The sequence below is a fragment of the Arachis ipaensis genome, chromosome B08, assembly GCF_000816755.2.
Source record: "Arachis ipaensis cultivar K30076 chromosome B08, Araip1.1, whole genome shotgun sequence".
Taxonomy (NCBI): Eukaryota; Viridiplantae; Streptophyta; class Magnoliopsida; order Fabales; family Fabaceae; genus Arachis; species Arachis ipaensis.
The window spans coordinates 107,328,138-107,349,595 of NC_029792.2; the positions used below are offsets into that span (position 1 = coordinate 107,328,138).

At 35.6% G+C, this 21,458-nt stretch overlaps 1 protein-coding gene across 1 annotated transcript; it reads left to right on the forward strand.

Moving 5' to 3' along the window:
- Window positions 1,338-21,382, forward strand: LOC107614526 (phospholipase D alpha 1). Its single transcript, XM_016316716.2, has 3 exons — window positions 1,338-1,596; window positions 18,149-20,066; window positions 20,819-21,382. The coding sequence occupies exons 1-3, from the start codon at window positions 1,492-1,494 to the stop codon at window positions 21,247-21,249; spliced, it is 2,454 nt and encodes an 817-aa protein (XP_016172202.1). The 5' UTR covers window positions 1,338-1,491; the 3' UTR covers window positions 21,250-21,382.

Sequence of the window (21,458 nt, forward strand, 5' to 3'; positions counted from 1 at the left end):
AGTTCAAGGACTTAAAATAATAAAATACAAAACTAACAAAAAATTCTAAGACACTAGAGTATCAAAATAAAAAATTATAAACTACAAACTATAATTAAATAAACTAAAACCTAAAAATAAGAGAGAAATTTATGAAAAACTTTTAAATTCTAGAGAGAAGTTGGAGTTTTTTTCTAGAATTCAAAGTCTCCAAAATCCTAAAAAAAATGAGTGTATATGAATGTGTGTATGCTCCTCTTCAAGAATTGCATCAATATGATTTTAAATTGGTTTTAATGGAACAAAATGATTTTCAAATCATGAGTCACATGTCATTTTAAATTAGGCATGCACTGGATATGATACCTACGCATGTATGATACGTATGAACCTCATGTGTACACATACATGATGCGTACGCATCTTTGTAGTTTTTTCAATTCTTCATTTCTTTATAAAATAAATTTACACTTTTATATGCTTTTTTTCCATTCTTGTCTTTTAAACCTTAAACAACTTAAACAAACATATCAAGATATCGAATAGAATAAAAAGTAAAATTAATTTGATAATTCTAAAAATTTAAAAGATATGCTTTAATAAAAAAAAAGAATAAAAAAAATTAGGAGTTCAATATCAATAAAAGTCAATGGATAGTAGGAGTCTACAAAGGATAAGAACGTGGCAAGAAGGAAGGAGTCCAAAGGGGATAGGAATCCAACATGGAGGGGAGTCCAAGAGCAATTGGAGTGAAAAATAATTAGGAAATCCATGGCTAAATGGAGTTTAAAGTTGTGAACTTCTTTCCTATCCATAATTAGTTGAATGATATTTTGACCTATTTATACTATAAATTTTACCAATTTACAACACATGTTAGCTAGTTCTTAAAAATAATAGTCTCTCAAGTCTCAACCCATCTCAAAAATATCTTTTGGGCCTCATGCATCCCTATGATCAAATCCCAAACCAAATATCATGACATTTATAATGTAGAATCACATCCTCCAACTGTGTCTTTGAAACTAGCCGCCAGAAGCCAAGGACGTAATTCTTTCCCCTCTGTATCAAAAATAAAAATTGTGTCTTAACAACCATTCGGCCAAGCGGGACAACTATGTTTATTTTAGTTTATCATATGTAAAACTGCGTTTCATACGCAAGTCTCATATTATCAATTCAAAAATATTAACAAAGTCTAATGATTTAGTTATATACTTTTTGCATTATTTATTATTTATCATCAACTAGTAATTTTAAAATGATTACTTTACACCTCATTTTTAACCGCACCACTATCACCTTATAGTATATAACAATGTCTTCAACTGCCTTAAGTGGTTCCAGTTTGTCTTTTCTTTATAAAAAAAGATGCTGTATGTTATAGCCTTGTAGGCTTATATAGCCCGGGAACATTATTTCTTATTCATTTCTAGTCTTTTGTTATGCTGTTATACTTTTATTTCAATAACATCTTCTGGGTTCTGGAGGCTAGGTTTTTGAGCACTTGCAATGGCAAAAATAAGAGAAGGAACACTACTGCATGGTGTTCTTCACGTTACAATCTTTGAAGCTGATAACCTCTATGTGAATGACTGCTGCAATTGTTTCCCCAAGGTACATGCTTCAAATTCCCTGAAAATCAAAGCACCATGAAACCTATATTAAGCATCTTGATTTATATACGTTGTTCTGCTCTGCTTTTGTTTGGTAATATATTTGCTTCTGGGTAATTTGATATGTCTATAGTATTTTTTATAAAAATATAATGTTGGCCTAAAATATTAGCTAAAATTAATAACAAAAAAATATTTATCCTCTAACATCATCTATACATATTTCTTGATCCACTTGTGTGACACGACATGCTATTTGACACCTAAAATACTTATTGTCTACCCTTTTATTTATTCTTTTTATACTTTTACTAAGAAAAAATAGCATTCTTATTACAAGAAAATTACTTAGTATTATCGAGTTACTGTTAGATGCATCAAATATATCCAACGGAAATGAAATTATCGTCGAATGTGCAGTCAAAAACAATCAGCTGGTATAAATTTTACTGGCAAATATTTATCGTCGGATTTATTTCATCCGACAGTAATTATCGTCAGATTTTACTACAGATTATTAGCTAAGAGGACGAATTGGTTATCGGCGGATGTGTCCGACGATAATATTGGCACCAAAACATATTGTTTTTGCACCATGTTATCGTCGAATAATTCCACCAGTAATTCCGATGATAATATTATTTTTTTTAATTTGAAATAAATGGTTAATTTGTATTTTAAATTTAAATTTTTTTGACACAATTAGTGGTGAATTCATAAATAATGAATATTTTATATTTAAAATATATAAATAATACAATGTGCAAATTAAATAAAAGTCAGGTACACTAAGTAAATGTACGAAACAATAAAATAAAAACCTAATATCTACAAATCCAGGTAGCCATCGTCATCAGTCCGATGGCCTTCGATCGGCGGTTGGTGCGGAATTTATAACCCACAAACCAACTGGCAAGTGCACCGGGTCGTACCAAGTAATACCTCGGGTGAGTGAGGGTCGATTCCACGAGGATTGATGGACTAGGCAACAATGGTTAAGTGATTCACTTAGTTAGACAAACAGAAAATAGTGTTTGAGAGTTCAAAAAGCATTAAACAGAAGACAGGCAAATCAATAAGTTGGGAATAAAATATGGAGAAACAGTTAAGGTTTCAGAGTTATCTAATTTCTGGATTGACTTTTCTTATTAATTTATTTTAATCATGTAAGATTTAATTCATGGCAACTATATTTGACTAGACCCTAATTCCTTAGACCTTTCTAGTTTCCTCTAACTTTCATCAATAGCCAATTCATTGGTCAATTAATTCCAATTAGAGGGTGAAGTTCAATTCTAGTTATATGCCACAAAAATTCTAATTACCCAAATATAAGAGGATTATATGTCACGTATCCCGTTAAATTCAGATAAACTAGAAATTTAGGAGAAATTGTTTTCAAGCTGTTGTTCAAGTAAAGAGCTTTTCCAAGTTATACAAGAACTCAATTAGAAAGAGGGTCATACTTCCGTTCCACCCAAATTCATAAAATAAAGAACGAAAATAATTCTTGAAATATAAATCAGTACATGAATTAAAATAGAAAAATAATAGAATCAATCCATACAATAGACAGAGCTCCTAACCTTAACAGTGGAGGTTTAGTTGCTCATGAAAAAGAGTGAAAACTAGGATTGTAAATTGGGTTGAGGTGGAATGAAAAGTTAACTAATTGGCCAATCCCTAAAAGAGAAGTTTCTTTTCTCTTTTATATCTAATCCTAATTAATTTAAAATCTATTTTCTAAAACTAAAAATAATATCTTTTCCTATTTTAAAATAAAAGTTTAAATCAGAATCCAAATCAGCGTTTTCTGCATGTGGCGCATGTCACACGTACGCGTCATCAGTCACGCGTACGCGTCAGGTACGCGCACGCGTCACTGAGCAACTTCGCTTTTCACGCGTACGCGTCAGGTACGCGCACGCGTCGCTCCTCGCTGTCATCTCCTTTAATTCTTGTGCTGATTCCATTTATGCAAGCTTTCTCTCCATCTTCTAAGCCATTCCTGCCCTAGATACTCTTCTTCTCTTTTTCTGCAAAAGCTCCATCAAATCCAACCAAATGCTACCTAAAATAAACAGAATTGTACACAACTCAAAGTAGCATCCATAGTGGCTAAAAGATAATTAATTCTTGATTAAACTCTACAAATTAAGTGAAAATTCACTAAAAAAAGATAGGAAAGATGCTCACGCATCACAACACCAAACTTGAATTGTTGCTTGTCCTCAAGCAACCAAACTAATATAGGCTTAGGATGTGAATTTGCATGAGAATGAGAGTTCGATTAAGCTCATGTCTCTTCTTATAGTGGGGTTTACAACTGCAATCTTGAATAGTTTTGGCATCTCACTCTCCTTTGAATCAGAAGGATGTCACTGTCATTTGGAATTAGAATCCGGATAATATTATGAATTCTCTGATCTTTTGTAACTCGATTTAACCCTTGAACACAACAATTTTTCTTTGATTCTCTTTTCTTTGGTGCTTTGCACCTTGAGCTTAGCCGTGACTTTAAATGTTTTGTCTCAAGCTTCACTTGACACAGAAATACCACAAGCACTTAACTGGGAAACTCTCTTTAAGTTTTGATTTTCCTTTCAATTACTCCCAGACAGTGGTACTCAAAGTCTTTGGCATACTCTGTTAATTGCAATTGATCTCGACTCTAAATGTTTTGTCTCAAGGATTACTTGACACAAGAATACCACAAGCATATGACTAGGGAAACAACTCTTTGAGCTTTTAATCATGTCTGACCTCCCTAGTCATTAATGCTCAGAGCCTTGGACCTTGCCTTTATATCCTTTTTTTTCTTTTTCTTTGCTGTTTCTTTTGCTTCAAGGATTAAATTTTTGTTTATTTCAGAGAAGTCATAATAATTCTCTAAATCCCTGTTCCTTGTATATCAACATTCTTTGATTCAAATTTAAATATGCACTATTCATATCATGCATTCAGAGTCACAGAAAATACCACCATATTTGAATAAATGAGACTACTCTAAAAATTAAACTCAATTTCTCATGCACTACATCTTTTCTTCTTTCTTTTTGATTTCAAGCTCAGTGGACAATACATGAGGCATCTTTCAACATTAAAGGAATTAACAGAAAATTTCAAAATAGTAAAACTAACTAGAACCTAAGAATCTAACTAATAAAGGATCATGCAATAAACGAGACAAAATAGCAGAAAACCGGAACATAACATAGTAAGAGCGGGAAGGAATATAGAATAAAAGGAACTCAACCACCTCAGTTATGTTGGTGGCCATCTCATTCCTCCGGCTATGCTCCTCCGTGAAGATGATTTGCCTCCCTTTAGTACCATAAAATTAAACCGAAAAACCATCAGCGAAGCGACATCAACACCAAACTTAAAGGTTTGCTTGTCCTCAAGCAAAGAAGAACTGAAAACAGAGGGGGACATAAAAAGACATAAAAATTAGTATGATGAAAGAAGAATAAAAGGATAAAGGAACACGAGAGAATTAGGATTGGGGGTGAATGAATTGAAATCAGGTGCTGAGGGGTTTAATTTGGGCGTCGCATGCGACGCGTATGCGTAAGGCACGCGTACGCGTGGATCGCGCAAATTTCAAGTGACGCGTACGCGTCTGGGACGCGTACGCGTGGATGGCCAGGATGGGAAAACGACGCGCACGCATCAAGGACGCGTACGCGTGGTGGGGCTTGTGCTCCCAGCACCATTCCAGCCCCACACCATCATAGCTCTCTGGCCATACACCCATTTACGCCGATTTTCAGGGTCACGTGTACGCGTCAAGGACGCGCACGCGTAGGTGGCTAAAAGCGCAAATGACGCGCACGCGTGAGGTACGCGTACGCGTGGGATTGTTTGTGCACAAAACATAGTTCCAGCGCCACTCCTGCTCAACTCTCTGTTCACTTCTATTTTTCACACACACACATATGACGCGTACGCGTCAGCAACACTTGCGCGTCGTGTGCTCTTTTTTTTTCTTTTTTTCGCCTGAAGTGTTCGGTTCCTATTATAAATAGCTGCATGATCAGAAAAATAGTAAAAACTCAATAAAAATCAAATAAGTAAGAAAACTACTACTATGAAAAATAACTAAGGATACGAAATTATCGGGTTGCCTCCTGACAAGCACTTCTTTAACGTCACTAGCTTGACGATCAGTTCTGCTAATTCAGCAGATGAGCGGACCTCTGGAGATCAATCTCGCCTCCCAGATAGTGCTTCAATCTCTGGCCATTCACTGTAAATTTTCTGTCAGAATTCTCTTCCTGTATTTCTACATGACCATATGGTAAAGCTCTGGTAACCACAAACGATCCTGACCACCGGGATTTCAGCTTCCCGGAAAAGAGTTTGAGCCTTGAATTATAGAAGCACTATCTGTTCTGGCTCAAAGACTCTGATGGCAATCTTCTTGTCGTGCAATAACTTGGTTTTCTCCTTATAGAGCTTGGCATTCTCATAGGCTGAATATCTGAATTCATCAAGCTCATTCAACTGAAGCATTCACTTAATTCCTGCAGCTTCTGAATCAAGATTCAGATACCTGATTGCCCAGTAAGCTTTATGCTCCAGCTCAACTGGCAAGTGATAGGCTTTACCATAGACCAGCTGATAAGGGGACATGCCAATAGGAGTCTTGTAAGCTGTCCGGTATGCCTAGAGAGCATCATCAAGCTTCTTAGACCAGTCCTTTCTTGAAACACTGACGGTTTTCTCTAGGATCCTCTTAAGTTCCCTGTTAGAAACTTCAACCTGTCCACTTGTCTGAGGGTGATAGGGGGTTGCCACTTTATGACGGACTCCATATCTCTGCAGAAGAGAGTCTAGCTGTCTATTACAGAAGTGACTTCCTCCATCACTAATGAGTGTCCTTGGGACACCAAACCGGCTAAAGATATATCTCTGAAGAAAGCTCATTACCACCCTGGCGTCATTGGTAGGTAGAGCCACAGCTTCCACCCACTTGGACACATAGTCAACTACCACTAGAATATAGTTGTTTGAATGTGAGGGTGGGAAAGGTCCCATGAAATCAATACCCCACACATCAAACAGCTCAACCTCAAGAATCCCCCGCTATGGCATTTCGTGGTTGGCAGGGAAATTTGTGACTTTTTCACATCTGTCACAGTGCTTCACAAATGCTCTTGAGTCTCTGAAGAGAGTCGGCCAGTAAAACCCGCTCTAAAGGACCTTTGTAGCGGTCTTTTCACCACCAAAGTGGCCTCCATAATCAGAACCATGACAGTGCTAAAGAATCTGCTGTGTTTCTTCATCTAGGACACATCTCCGGATGATACCATCTGAACACCTTTTAAAAAGGTATGGTTCCTCCCAAATGTAGTACTTTGCATCAGTCAATAGCTTCTTTACTTGTTGCCTACTGTACTCCTTTGGAATAAAATTTATGGCCTTGTAATTTGCAATGTCTGCAAACCATGAAGCCTACTGAATGAGGAACAATTGCTCATCCAAAAATGTCTCAGTCACAGCTGTGGGTGGTTGTACTCCTACATCAGGCTCAATTCTGAAGAGATGGTCAGCTACTTGATTTTCTGACCCTTTCCTATCTTTTATCCCAATATCAAACTCCTGAAGGAGTAACACCCATCTAATTAATCTTGGTTTAGAGTCCTGCTTGGTTAGAAGGTACTTCAAAGCAACATGATCAGTATAAATAATAATCTTAGAACCAATTAAATAGGACCTAAACTTATCAACAGCATACACAATAGCTAATAATTCTTTTTCTGTAGTTGTGTAATTCTTTTGGGCATCATTTAATATGCGGCTAGCATAGTAAATAACATGTACAAGCTTACCATGCCTCTGTCCTAAAACAGCTCCTATAGCAAAGTCACTGGCATCACATAATAATTCAAATGGTAAATCCCAGTCAGGGGGAGCTATGATGGGAGCAGAGGTAAGATTTGCTTTTAGAGTTTCAAAAGCATGCAGACATTCAGCATTAAAAACAAAGGGAACATCAACAACTAACAAGTTGCTTAATAGTTTAGCAATTTTAGAAAAATTCTTTATAAATCTTCTATAAAATCCTGCATGACCCAAGAAACTCCTGACTGCCTTAACATTAGCTGGTGGTGGTAATTTTTCAATTACCTCCACCTTTGCTCTATCAACCTCAATTCCCTTACTTGAAATCCGGTGTCCAAGAACAATACCTTCTGTAACCATAAAATGACATTTTTTCCAATTTAAAACAAAGTTTGATTCTTGACACCGTTTCAAGACAAGAGATAAATGCTTAAGGCAGGATTCAAAAGAATTACCAAAAACAGAAAAATTATCCATAAATATCTCAATGAACTTTTCAACCATATCAGAAAAAAATTGAAAGCATACACCTCTGAAAAGTTGCTGGAGCATTACAAAGTCCAAAAGGCATTCTCCTGTAGGCGAATACTCCAAAGGGGCATGTGAATGCTGTCTTCTCTTGATCTTGAGGGTCCACTTCAATTTGATTATATCCAAAATATCCATCTAGAAAATAATAAAAAGCATGACCAGCTAACCTCTCAAGCATCTGATCAATGAAAGGAAGGGGGAAGTGATCCTTCCTTGTAGCAGTGTTGAGCCTCCTGTAGTCTATACACATTCTCCAACCTGTGACTGTTCTTGTAGGAATAAGCTCATTCTATTCATTATTGATCACTGTCATCCCTCCTTTCTTGGGAACTACCTGCACAAAACTTACCCAAGGACTGTCAGAAATAGGGTAAATAATACTTGCTTCCCATAATTTCATTACCTCTTTTTGGACCACCTCTTTCATGGTTGGATTGAGTCTCCTTTGTGGTTGCACAACTGGTTTAACATCATCTTCAAGGAGGATCTTGTGCATACACTTGGTTGGACTAATCCCTTTCAAGTCACTAATGGTCCACCCAAGAGCTGTTTTATGGCTCCTGAGCACTGAAATAAGCGCCTCTACCTCTTCAGGCTTCAAGGAAGAGCTAATAATCACTGGATATGAATCATTTTCACCCAAGAACATATATTTCAGAGAAGGAGGTAAAGGTTTGAGCTCAAGCTTGGGGGCTTCCTCCTCTGCTTTAGGCGTGTGAACCACAGCCTTTTGGGGTGGTGAATCATCAACTTCAACTAATTCACACTCAGAAATAGGATCCAGAATGTCATCAAGTGCCTCAGCTTTCAGTACCTCTTGAACAAGTGGTTCAATAACATCTATTTTCATACACCCTTCAGAATCATTAGGGTGCTTGAGAGCCTTAAAAACATTAAGGACCACCTATTCTTTATTGACCCTCAAGGTTAATTCACCCTTTTGCACATCAATCAAAGCTCTACCTGTAGCTAAAAAGGGTCTACCAAGTATAATAGAGGATTTTACCTCCTCTTCCATGTCTAATATAACAAAATCAACAGGAAAAATGAATGGTCCTACTTTCACAAGTAAATCCTCAACAACACCCACAGGTAATTTAATAGAAAGATCAGCAAGTTGAAGAGAAATACGAGTGGGTTTTACCTCCTCAATTTGAAGCTTTTTCATCACTGAAAGTGGCATGAGATTGATACTAGCTCTAAGATCACATAAAGCTCTCTGAATGGTGACATCTCCAATGGTGCAAGGAATGACAAAGCTCCCTGGGTCTGGCATCTTCTCAGGAAGGTTGTGTTAAATAATGGCACTACATTCCTTGGTTAACACCACTGTTTCTTATTCCTTTCAATTCCTCTTGTGGGTCAACAATTCTTTCATAAATTTAGCATAGAGAGGCATTTGCTCAAGAGCCTATGCTGTAGCTTCTTGAAGACATCTAAAAATTTAGAAAATTACTTTTCTTTGGAAGCCTTCTGAAGCCTCTGAGGATATGGAATTTTTGACTTGTATTCAGGAGCCTTTGGCAATGTAGGATAAGTGTCAAGAGAGTCAGGGAATGGGTTGTCTGCATGCTTTGGAGGGGCGTGCTCTACTTCTTCCTTCTTCTCCTCTGTAGCTTCTTTTTCAACTGGCTCCTCATTAACTTGTGCTTCCATACTTGCCACTTGTCCATTTATCAAGGTGATAGCCTTGCATTCCTCTCTTGAATTTGGAATTGTAGTACCAGAAAGGCTATTAATGGTCCTCTTATCAATTTCATTAACTTTTGTGGCTAATTGACCCATCTGAATCTCCAAGTTTTAAATTGTATTTGCAGACCTCTCAGGTATTTGCTTGCTTAGTTGGCCTATTTGTACATCCAAATTTCTAATGGAGGCTCTGGTTTCCTGCATAAAACTCCTCATCATCTCCCAATTAGAATCTTGTTGGGATTGAGAGTTTGTCTGCTGAGGTGGTTGTTGTTGATGAGACTGAAATTGGCGATTATTATGATTGTTCTGTTGGAAACCGCCTTGAGAATTATTGTTGAAATTCTGAGATCTCTGAGGTTGGTCCATCCACCCAAGATTGTATGTCTTAGAGTATGGATCATTATTAGGGTTTCTAGGACCATTCCCCATGTAATTTACCTGTTCAGAAAAAGATTGAGCATAATCATAATTCTCATTTTGTATAAAATTACCTATCATGTCATAAGGGACCTCTTGAGGTGGATTTTGGGTGTTGATAGCTGAGACTTGCATTCCACCCATCTGCTGAGTAAGTAGATTTATTTGCTGAGACATAAGCTTGTTCTGAGCAAGAATAGCATTAAGAGCTTCTACTTCCATAACACCCTTCTTCTGAGGAGTCTCAGAGTTCACAAGATTCCTGTTAGATGAGTATAAATATTGGTTGCTAGCAACCAATTCAATAAGCTCAATAGTCTCCTCTGGTGTCTTCTTCTTGTGCAGTGAACCACCTGCAGAATTATCTAAGCACATCTTGGACATTTCACCCAAGCCTTCATAAAAGATATCTAGTTGGGTCCATTTGGAGAACATGTCCGAAGGGCATTTCCTAGTCAGTAGCTTGTACCTCTCCCAAGCTTCATAAAGAGTTTCACCATCCTTCTGCCTGAAGGTTTGAACCTCCACCCTAAGCTTAGTCAGCTTCTTTGGTGGGAAAAATTTAGTAAGAAACTTAGTAACAACCTTGTCTCAAGTATCCAAACTCTCTTTGGGTTGGGAATCTAGCCATATCTTTGCTCCATCCCTCAGAGCAAACGGGAAGAGCATGAGTTTGTACACCTATGGGTTCACTCTATTTGTCTTCATAGTATCACAATTCTGCAGAAAGTTAGAAATAAATTGATTTGGGTCTTCGTGGGGAAGACCATGATACTGGCAGTTTTGTTACACCAGAGTGATCAATTGTGGCTTCAATTTAAAGTTGTTCGCAGCTATAGGAGGCACCACAATGCTTTTTCCATAAAGATCTGTAGTAGGAGCAGAGTAAGAGCCAAGCACTCTCCTTTGTTGATCATCCCCATTCGGATTTGCCACATTGGCATTAACAGCATTATTAGGATCCATAATGGATTCTGCAGCCTTATAAAGTCTTGCTTGTTGTAAACGCCGCCTGAAAGTCTTTTCAGGTTCAGGATCAAAGTCTAAAAGAGGTTCCTTGTCTCTGTTCCTGCACATAAATAAACAGAAAACAAGAAAAGATGGGATTCTCTACGTCAGAGTGCAGAGAACTCCTAGTGAGATAACCTGTGTAAAATAATAAAATAGAAATACTAAATAAATAAAACAGAAAAATTTTGAAAATGATAACTAAAATTAGACAAAAAAAATTTTGAAAATTAACAGGGAAAATAAACGAGAGAATTAAAATGAAATTAACTAGGTGACACCAAACTTAATTTCAGAAATTAAGGAAAAATATTAGTACTATCTATTTATTTAAAAAAAATTTCGAAAATACTAAGCAAGATTTAAATAAAATTAAAACTAAAACGCCTAATCTAAGAAATCAAATAACTGATAGTTGTTAATCACTATCAATCCCCGGTAACGGCGCCAAAAACTTGGTGCGGAATTTATAACCCACAAACTAACCGGCAAGTGCATCGGGTCGTACCAAGTAATACCTCAGGTGAGTGAGGGTCGATCCCATGAGGATTGATGGACTAAGCAACAATGGTTAAGTGATTTACTTAATTAGACAAACAGAAAATAGTGTTTGAGAGTTCAAAAAGCATTAAACAGAAGACAGGCAAATCAATAAGTTGGGAATAAAATATGGAGAAATAGTTAAGGCTTCAGAGTTATCTAATTTTTGGATTGACTTTTCTTATTAATCTATTTTAATCATGTAAGATTTAATTCATGGCAACTATATTTGACTAGACCCTAATTCCTTAGACCTTTCTAGTCTCTTCTAACTTTCATCAATAGCCAATTCCTTGGTCAATTAATTTCAATTAGAGGGTGAAGTTCAATTCTAGTTATATGCCACAGAAATCCTAATAACTCAAATATAAGAGGATTATATGTCACATATCCCGTTAAATTCAGATAAACTAGAAATTTAGGAGAAATTGTTTTCAAGCTGTTGTCAAGTAAAGAGCTTTTCCAAGTTATACAAGAACTCAATTAAAAAGAGGGTCATACTTCCGTTCCACCCAAATTCATAAAATAAAGATAAAAAATAATTCTTGAAATATAAATCAGTACATGAATTAAAATAGAAAAATAATAGAATCAATCCTTACAATAGACAGAGCTCCTAACCTTAACAGTGAAGGTTTAGTTGCTCATGGAAAAGAGTGAAAACTAGGATTGTAAATTGGGCAGAGGTGGAATGAAAAGTTAACTAATTGGCCAATCCCTAAAAGAGAAGTTTCTTTTCTCTTTTATATCTAATCCTAATTAATTTAAAATCTATTTTCTAAAACTAAAAATAATATCTTTTCCTATTTTAAAATAAAAGTTTAAATCAGAATCCAAATCAGTGTTTTCTGCATGTGGCGCATGTCACGCGTACGCGTCAGGTACGCGCACGCGTCGCTCCTCGCTGTCATCTCCTTTAATTCTTGTGCTGATTCTATTTGTGCAAGCTTTCTCTCCATCTTCTAAGCCATTCCTTCCCTAGATACCCTTCTTCTCTTTTTCTGTGGAAGCTCCATCAAATCTAACCAAATGCTACCTAAAATAAACAGAATTACACACAACTCAAAGTAGCATCCATAGTGGCTAAAAGATAATTAATTCTTGATTAAACTCTACAAACTAAGTGCAAATTCACTATGAAAAGATAGGAAAGATGCTCACGCATCAGCGGTGCAGGAGGCGGTGACGATGTTTAGGTGCTACCAGCGCTACTACTGCCACCAGCAGAGTTGATGCCAGTGGCGCGCATTTGGGTCTGGTACACATCCATCTGACTCTCCATACACTGCATTCACTCCAGCGACTCCCTCCACTCCATCCTGAGCTCATCCGTAGACTGTACATGGATGAGGATCTCCTGATACCTCTCCGGATAATCATTGAGCTCCTGAGCCTACTGCTGAAGGCTGTGTTGGAGCTCCTACAACTGGAGCCTCAAATCCATGACTTCCTCGGGATGGACTGCTTGACTGGTGTCGCAGCCTGACGACGGCCTCAACATCGAGGTGCAGAGGCTGCTCGTGAAGAATGACCCCATTCTGTATATGCGGTTCTTGTATGGGACTACGACAGTCTCACGCCAAATCGCATCGGGGTCGATGACAGAGGCCACATATCCATCAGCGGCGTCCTCCCCACTCTGCTGAGTCGTGACCTCTAATCTATGTGTGTAGGGCTCCTATGCAATTAACACAAGTTACTCTGATTAGTAAGACAGATATATAGTTAATCTCTCATAATTTTATAGCAGAAAATAATAAGATGTATGTTTACTCACATAATGGTCCTGAGATCGCTGATCAACAAATCTCGCTTTGTTCTCCTTCAGTATGTAGGTGTACTTGAACGTCTCCGCCAATGTAGCTTCGCGTTCCAATGACTTCGACTACACCAGTTGCATTGAAATAAAAAATTAGTAGAATTCCTAGTAATGATATGCAAAACAGATAACATAACAAAGTTATTAACAATATTAAAGAAACTACATATCAGCCTGCCCTTCGTTTTTATTAAGGTTGCCAAGCCACCGGTGTACTTAGATGACCTGGGGATGCCCTATTAGCTCGGTTGGTGAGACGTCGATGCCTGAACCCTGCATCGGTCTCCTAATGAGCTAACAGGCCCCTCTGCACCTCCGGTCGGAGCCAATGCGTCCACTAGTCCCGCCCATGCTTTACATCATCCAGCATCTGCTGGAGCCGCCAATCCATCCTACAGTCAAATATCTTCTGAATGGTCAGGTCGTGCTCAACATCCTAAATGAAGTGCAGCTGCAACAAAGAAGCTTTAAATTTAGGTAAACAAGATAACATGAATTAGACTAGCTAAAAGGGTTTAAAAATTAAATAGTGAAGAAAATTACCGCCCACATCTCAAACCAGAGCTTTCTGGTCTCAGCGGGGATCTTCGTGTAGATGAGCCAAGGCTGGTCGTACGTTAGCTTGATGACATTCGTCATCTCCTGAGTACACCCGTTTGGGTTCCGCAAAAACCTAACAACAACCCACAATAACAGGCAATCCAAATTAACCTAAATCCACCAAATAAGAATCAGGTTTCAGGAGATTTCAGCGATAACAGGAATCATAATCATCAAAAATAGAAAACAATAATGAACACTTAAATGAACCTAAATCCACTAAACAGGAATCAGGTTTCAGGAGCCTTCGGCGATAACAGGAATCATAATCATCAAAAGTAGAAAACAATAACCAACACTTAAATCAACCTAAATCTACTAAACAGAAATCAGGTTTCATGAACCTTTAGCAATAACAGGAATCATAATCATCAAAAGTAAAAAAATAATAACTAAGACTTAAATCAACTTAAATCCACTAAACAGGAATCAAGTTCAGGAACCTTCAACAATAACAGGAATTATAATCATCAAAAGTAGAAAATAATAACCAACTCTTAAATCAACCTAAATCCATTAAACAGAAATCAGGTTTCAGGAACCTTCAGCAATAACAAGTTTCAGGAACCTTTAGCAATAACAAGAATCATAATCATTAAAGGTAGAAAATAATAACTAACACTTAAATCAACCTAAATCCACTAAATAGGAATCAAGTTTCAAGAACCTTTAGCAATAACAGGAATCATAATCATCAAAAGTAGAAAACAATAATCAATACTTAAATCAACCTAAATCCACTAAACAGGAATCAAGTTTAAGAAACTTTCAGCAATAACAGGAATTGCAACCATGCTAGAAAATACATGAGCAATAATAGGTTACTTACCCCCATGCCGCCATCAGGCCAAATGTGCAACCATGTGATGGAAAGTGCTGGAGGGACATCAGCTACTGCCTCGCTTCTATGGCTGGACTCTGAAACCACAGCATCCATCGCTGGAGGCGGGTCGCCGTGGATATGGGCTGCTGAGCAGACGGAGGTGGCGTCGCCGCCGTGGACGAAAGCACGTAGTTGGGGTTAGGGACCATGATGAATGGCTGGTCCACTAACCCCGCAACATGTCTCATGACCGGGGTGATCGGAGTAGAAAAAGAGGATCCAGAAGTCCCGGGGGTACCGGAAGAAACCCTCCCTCTCCCCCGACCACGGTTATGGCCACGACCAGCAGCCTGATCCGCAACACCTCTACATGTCGTCATCTCTGAAAATATCAAATTATCAAACAACTTCAGCAATAATTTCTCCATGGATCTTGGTTCGCGCTTTATAGCATTTCCACTATAAAAAAAAAACCAATCCCGCAAAGGATTGTTCATGGAACTACTATCGAGATTCTTCGGACCATATTTCCTTTATCAGTTGTTCTCATTTTTTTTGTAAATTTAAATTTTCAATATTTTTTTGATACACTAATTTTAATTATATTTTTTATTATACAATTTTTTATAATAAATTTTTTAATTAATAATTTTAACTTGTGTCATTAGAGCACATGTTCGATAAATCCAAAATTTTATTATTACCTCTTGTATTTATTTGTATCTGTTTTAATTTAATATTGTTCAAGCTATGGTTACAATAAGTGCTTATATCAATTAATAGTATAATATATGAAAAGACCGCCTAGCCAAGTTACAGATAATTAAAATAAATTATTATAATCGACAGTATAAATCTATCTTATTAATTTAGTGATAAGTTAATTTTATGGGGAATCGGACATTCTTATAATGGATGAGAATAATGAATTTATATTAGTTAACAAGTGTCTTATCAAGTATTCTTAAAATATTTATTAAGGTGTTAAATATTAAAAAGTTTGTATTAAGATATATTATTATACTCTTAACTTACATTCTTTACTAAATCAATATCAATATCTCATATAATTCTTTTAATAAAATATTGTAGAAAAAAATTATATAATTAAAACTAAAATTTTTAAAATATTTTATAAAAACACTTATATTTAAATAACTTGTGAAAAGATAAAATTAAAATTAGTGTATTCAACTATATTAAAAAATTTTGAATTTATAAAAAAAAGAGAATAAATTGATGATGGACTAATTTGGTACACGACATTCAATTTCAAGAACTAAATAAGTTATTTTACGCAAAGTAAGGGACCAATTTAGTACATATTTAATGATGACATAGTGGATGACACGTGGACAAATAACATTGTGATACGTGGCATAATTCGACACGTGACAAAATAGCATTGTGATACGTGGTGTAAATATCTACATTAACATGCCACATGTCACTGACTGACACATCATCATACTGTTATACCTAGTCAAACTATGAGGTGACACGTGTAATCAAAGATCCACGTCATTAAACTACGTCAAGGTATCGTTAACAGAAAATAGGTTAGGGATTAATATGGTGCAATTTTTTCATTCTCAATAACATCATTGATGTAATTAAAATCTCAAAAACGATTTTAGTGTACGACGCCAATCTCAAGATCCACTGAATTTAGTGTATATGAAGGTAATAGTTCTATCATTGCCACTCTCTTCCATCATTACCATTCTCCATCAATAGCAGTCATACCATCAATGTCGCTAATTTTTCTTTATTCCATCATTGAAAATTGCCACCCTTTTTGGCCATCACAGCCAGTTACCTCAATCAACACCATTTTATATCACCACTGAACACAATTGAATTTTTATCTCTCCATCACAACATATCACTTGCAACTCCTATTCCACATCCAGTTACTCTAATCTACCATGTTTTTATCTAAAGTGACCATTGTACTCACAACCAGAGACGGAGCTTAGTTAAGGCAACGGGCCATAGTCTCCCAAATTTTTTATAAAAAAAAATTAATAATAATTTTTTAAAAAATAAAAAATAGTTCAATTAACTCAAATATTTTATTATGACTTAAAGCAATCAGATTTACTAACAGCTTTTCTATTTGCATTTCGTAGTTCTCTATTTAACAAGCAATTTTTTTTATTGATAGATTGATTCGTTTGATATTAACTCTTTCGATTTCTACAACTACTATAGAACGATCATTTTTAGCAATAAAAATAATAAAAAAAGAAATTGAAGAAAAAATTACTGAAAAGTTTAGTTCTAATTCAATTATTGAATATTTTAAATTACTAAAAATTTGAAATGATAGTTTGGTTATTTACATTGTAAAGAAATTACTAAAAAATTTAATTTTGATTCAATTACTGAAGATTTTAAGTCACTAAAATTTCGAAGAGTACTATTATAAATTATTTTATATTTTTTATTTGTAAAATTATTTATTTATTATCTTATTAATAACAAACTTAAAAAATAATTATATTTATAAATTTTATTTTAATATAAATATTATTATTAAATTTTAATGTTAAATTTTTTGTCCCTCCAAAATTTTGTTTCAAACTCCGGCACTGCTCACAATGACTCTAGATCCATGTCCAGCTACTCGAATATACCATTATCTTGTCCGCCAAAGCAATTAAAATAGATATAATCAAAACACACCCTAAGGAAATTGAATGTTTGAAAATAAAGATTTTGAATTCTTTCTTTTTTAAATGTGAGTTTGAGTGAGCCTAGGTACGAGTGAGTGTATTAAAAGAGATGATGAGTGAGAAGATTGCACAGGAGAGAGGACAAACATGTAAGACAGGTGTTTTTGTTGGCTTTTTTTAGTTTGAAAAATGTATTCCCTAATCAAATTGTTACTTAAATAGTATATACAAAATATTATTGTAACATATGGATTGCAAGCCTCTCTTCTATCAATTATTTGAAAATAGGACCTAATTAAAAAAAACTAGTTGAAATAGAAAGCACAAGAAAAGTGAAAGAAAAAATGGATAAGGCGTGAAAATAAATTAAGTAAAAATAGGAACACAAAATAATATAATAACAAATCGGTAGACATTTTTTAATACCTAGTCATTAACTTCTTTTGTTTTCAAAATACAATATAGGAGAAAATATACATTTTATTACCTATGTTTAGGATTTTAATTTGACAATCTTAGTAATCTATCTCAAAATTTGGTTTTGTGATGTGCATGTACATGCTCAAAGTTTGCCTTTTATTATTGTTCATTCATGCAGCTATCAGAAGAAACCTTCTCAAGTGGAAAAATTGGTGGTTGTAGAATATACACAACCATTAATTTAGGCAGTACTATAGTGGGCAGGACTAGATATGTAAACCAAAATGAACACTTTAATTTTCAGTGGCATCAATCTTTAAGAATTTACACTGCTCATATTGCAAGTGAAGTTGTTTTCCATATCAAAGAAGACGACACAATAATTGGTGCAAAAGTGATTGGAAGAGCATATTTTCCTGTGGAAGAGTTGGTAAATGGAGAAAATAAGGATATATGGCTCGAAATCTTGAATAAAAAACATAAACCTCTTAAAGCAAGGCCTAGAATCCATGTGAAATTACAGTTTTTTAATGTCACGAAGGACATTAACTGGTCTCAAGGGATCAAAAGTCTCGATTTTGCAGGGCTCACTCATTCATACTTTCCTCAGAGAAGTGGTTGTAGGGTCACACTTTACCAAGATACTCACATACCAACCACATTTTTTCCTGAAATCTTGCTAACTAAGGGTAGGTACTATGAACTGCATCAATGTTGGGAAGACATCTTTAATGCCATTTCGAAGGCGAAACAGTTGATTTACATAGCAGGATGGTCTCTTTGCACCAAAATCACCTTGGTTAGGGAATCAACTTGCAAGAAACAAGAAAGTAGTGATTTGAATTTGACACTTGGTGAGCTTCTTAAAAAGAAGGCCAGTGAAGGTGTTAAGGTCCTTATGCTCATTTGGGATGACAGAACTTCAATTAAGTGGCTAAGGAATGATGGAGTTATGACAACTCATGATGAAGACACAGAGAGTTATTTTGATGGAACTGGAGTGCACTGTGTTCTATGTCCTCGAAATCCTGACAAAGGGGAAAGCCTTATCCAAGGCACAGAAGTTGCTACCATGTTTACACATCATCAAAAGATCATAATCGTCGATAGTGATATGCCAAATAAAAAATCGGATAGTAGGAGAAGAATTTTGAGTTTCATTGGTGGTATTGATCTATGTGATGGGAGATATGACACACCTTTCCATTCCATTTTTGGTACCATAGGAACAGTGCATCATAATGATTTTCGCCAGCCAAACTTCGAAGGAGCCTCAATCGATAAAGGCGGACCGAGAGAGCCTTGGCATGACATACATTGTCGCCTAGAAGGACCAATTGCAAGGGATGTTTTAAAGAATTTTGAGCAAAGGTGGAGAAAACAAGGTAAGAAGGATGTTTGTCTTGTTGAAATCGACTCACTTGTTGACACTTTTGTTCCCTCATCACTAGATAAGTTCCCTGAAGATGATGAAGAAATATGGAATGTTCAGTTATTTCGATCAATTGATGGAGGAGCAGCTTTGGGCCTCCCAAATTCTGCAGAAGAAGTAGCAAGGTTGGGTCTTATGAATGAAAAAGAACATATCTTTGACTGCAGCATCCAAAATGCTTATATTACTGCTATCAGGAGAGCTAAGAGTTTTATCTATATAGAAAATCAGTATTTTATGGGAAGCTCTTTTGGCTGGAATTCTGGCAACCTCCAAGTTCAGGAGGTGGGAGCTTTGCATCTTATTCCGAAGGAATTGTCTCTCAAGATTGTCAGCAAGATTGAAGCAGGAGAAAGGTTTAGTGTATATGTAGTGATTCCAATGTGGCCAGAGGGTATTCCTGAGAGTAACTCTGTTCAAAGCATGTTGAGTTGGCAGAAGGAGACAATGGATATGATGTACATTGATATAATCCAAGCTCTACGTGCCAAAGGGATTACTGCTGACCCAAAAGACTATTTGAGTTTCTTTTGCCTTGCAAATCGTGAAAAGAAGAATAATGGAGAATATAAACCTTCTAAACACCCACAATATGACTCAGATTATAACAGAGCTCAACAAGCAAGGAGATTCATGATCTATGTACATGCTAAAATGATGATAGGTAACTTATTTATTATATTTGTTTGTACAATTTATTATATTGGTTATTTTTGTGACTAAATTTATTTTAAATTTCTTAAATGTAGTGTTTTATAACTCACAATATAATTTAAAATTTAAAGTTCAAAAGTTATAGTTCTCACGAGTTTTAATAGGAAATTAAATTAATTTTTTTCCTAAATTCTAGTTGTACCTATTATCGTTAGACTCATTTTTTGGCTGTTCAATAAATTAATGATAAGGTATCTTTAAGAGTGGATTGGCTTGTATGTTAGTCAAAGTTTTTCATATACTATATTTATATAATATTATTAAACAACTAAGTATATTTGAGAATTAGGATACTCTACTGTATAGATTAAAGTTGTATAAAAAAAATATAAATTCTTTTTATAGTTATTTTTTGTTATTTTATTGTTGTTTAAAATGTGAGTCTTAATTTTTTCAATTTTTTTTTCATCCCATACAAAAAAAAATCTGTAATAAGCTTATATTTTTACCATATAATTCACCTTGAGAATTTAGGTTGCTGACAAGTTCCACTTTCAAATCTAATTTTCAATGTCATAAATGACATTTGCGGATATGATACTTTTATTTTAGTTTTTTTTTTTTTTAACTAGAAGACATTTAAAATATTTGAGTTAAAATAAGAATTTGAAAATACAATGACAAATTTAATAATACAAACTAAAGAACAAATCAATCCAATGCCTTTCCAGAGTCAATTATGATTATTATTGTTTCACGCAGTTGATGATGAATACATAATTATTGGATCTGCCAATATCAATCAACGATCCATGGATGGAGCTAGAGATACAGAGATTGCGATGGGAGCTTACCAACCATATCACATAGAAAGAAATGAGCCAAACAGGGGTCAGATACATGGCTTTAGAATGGCCTTGTGGTACGAGCACTTGGGTTTTCTAGATGGCTCTTTTCTTGTTCCACAGAGTTTGGAGTGTATCAGACTTATAAACAATATTTCAAGAAGGTATTGGGACCTTTACTGTAGCGAAACCCTTGATGAAGACTTGCCTGGACATTTGCTTAGTTATCCCATTAAAGTAACAGAAAGTGGTAATGTCACAACGCATCTTGGTGTAGAGCACTTTCCGGACACAAAGGCACGAATTCTTGGGTCCAAATCGGAACTTCCTTTTGTCTTGACTACTTAAATTGAGTTATTCATGCTGAGTTTTTCATTTTGTCATCAGTTTATGCCTTGATCATGACATTTTAATACAGAGAAATTCATATGTTGTAGATTATTCGAAAATTGTTGTAGCTCATAAGTTCGTTGGATTTAAAGTTGGTGTTTGCTTCCCTACAATCATAAATTCATAGGTACTAATACGAAAAAAACGTGGACAAATTATAGACACGT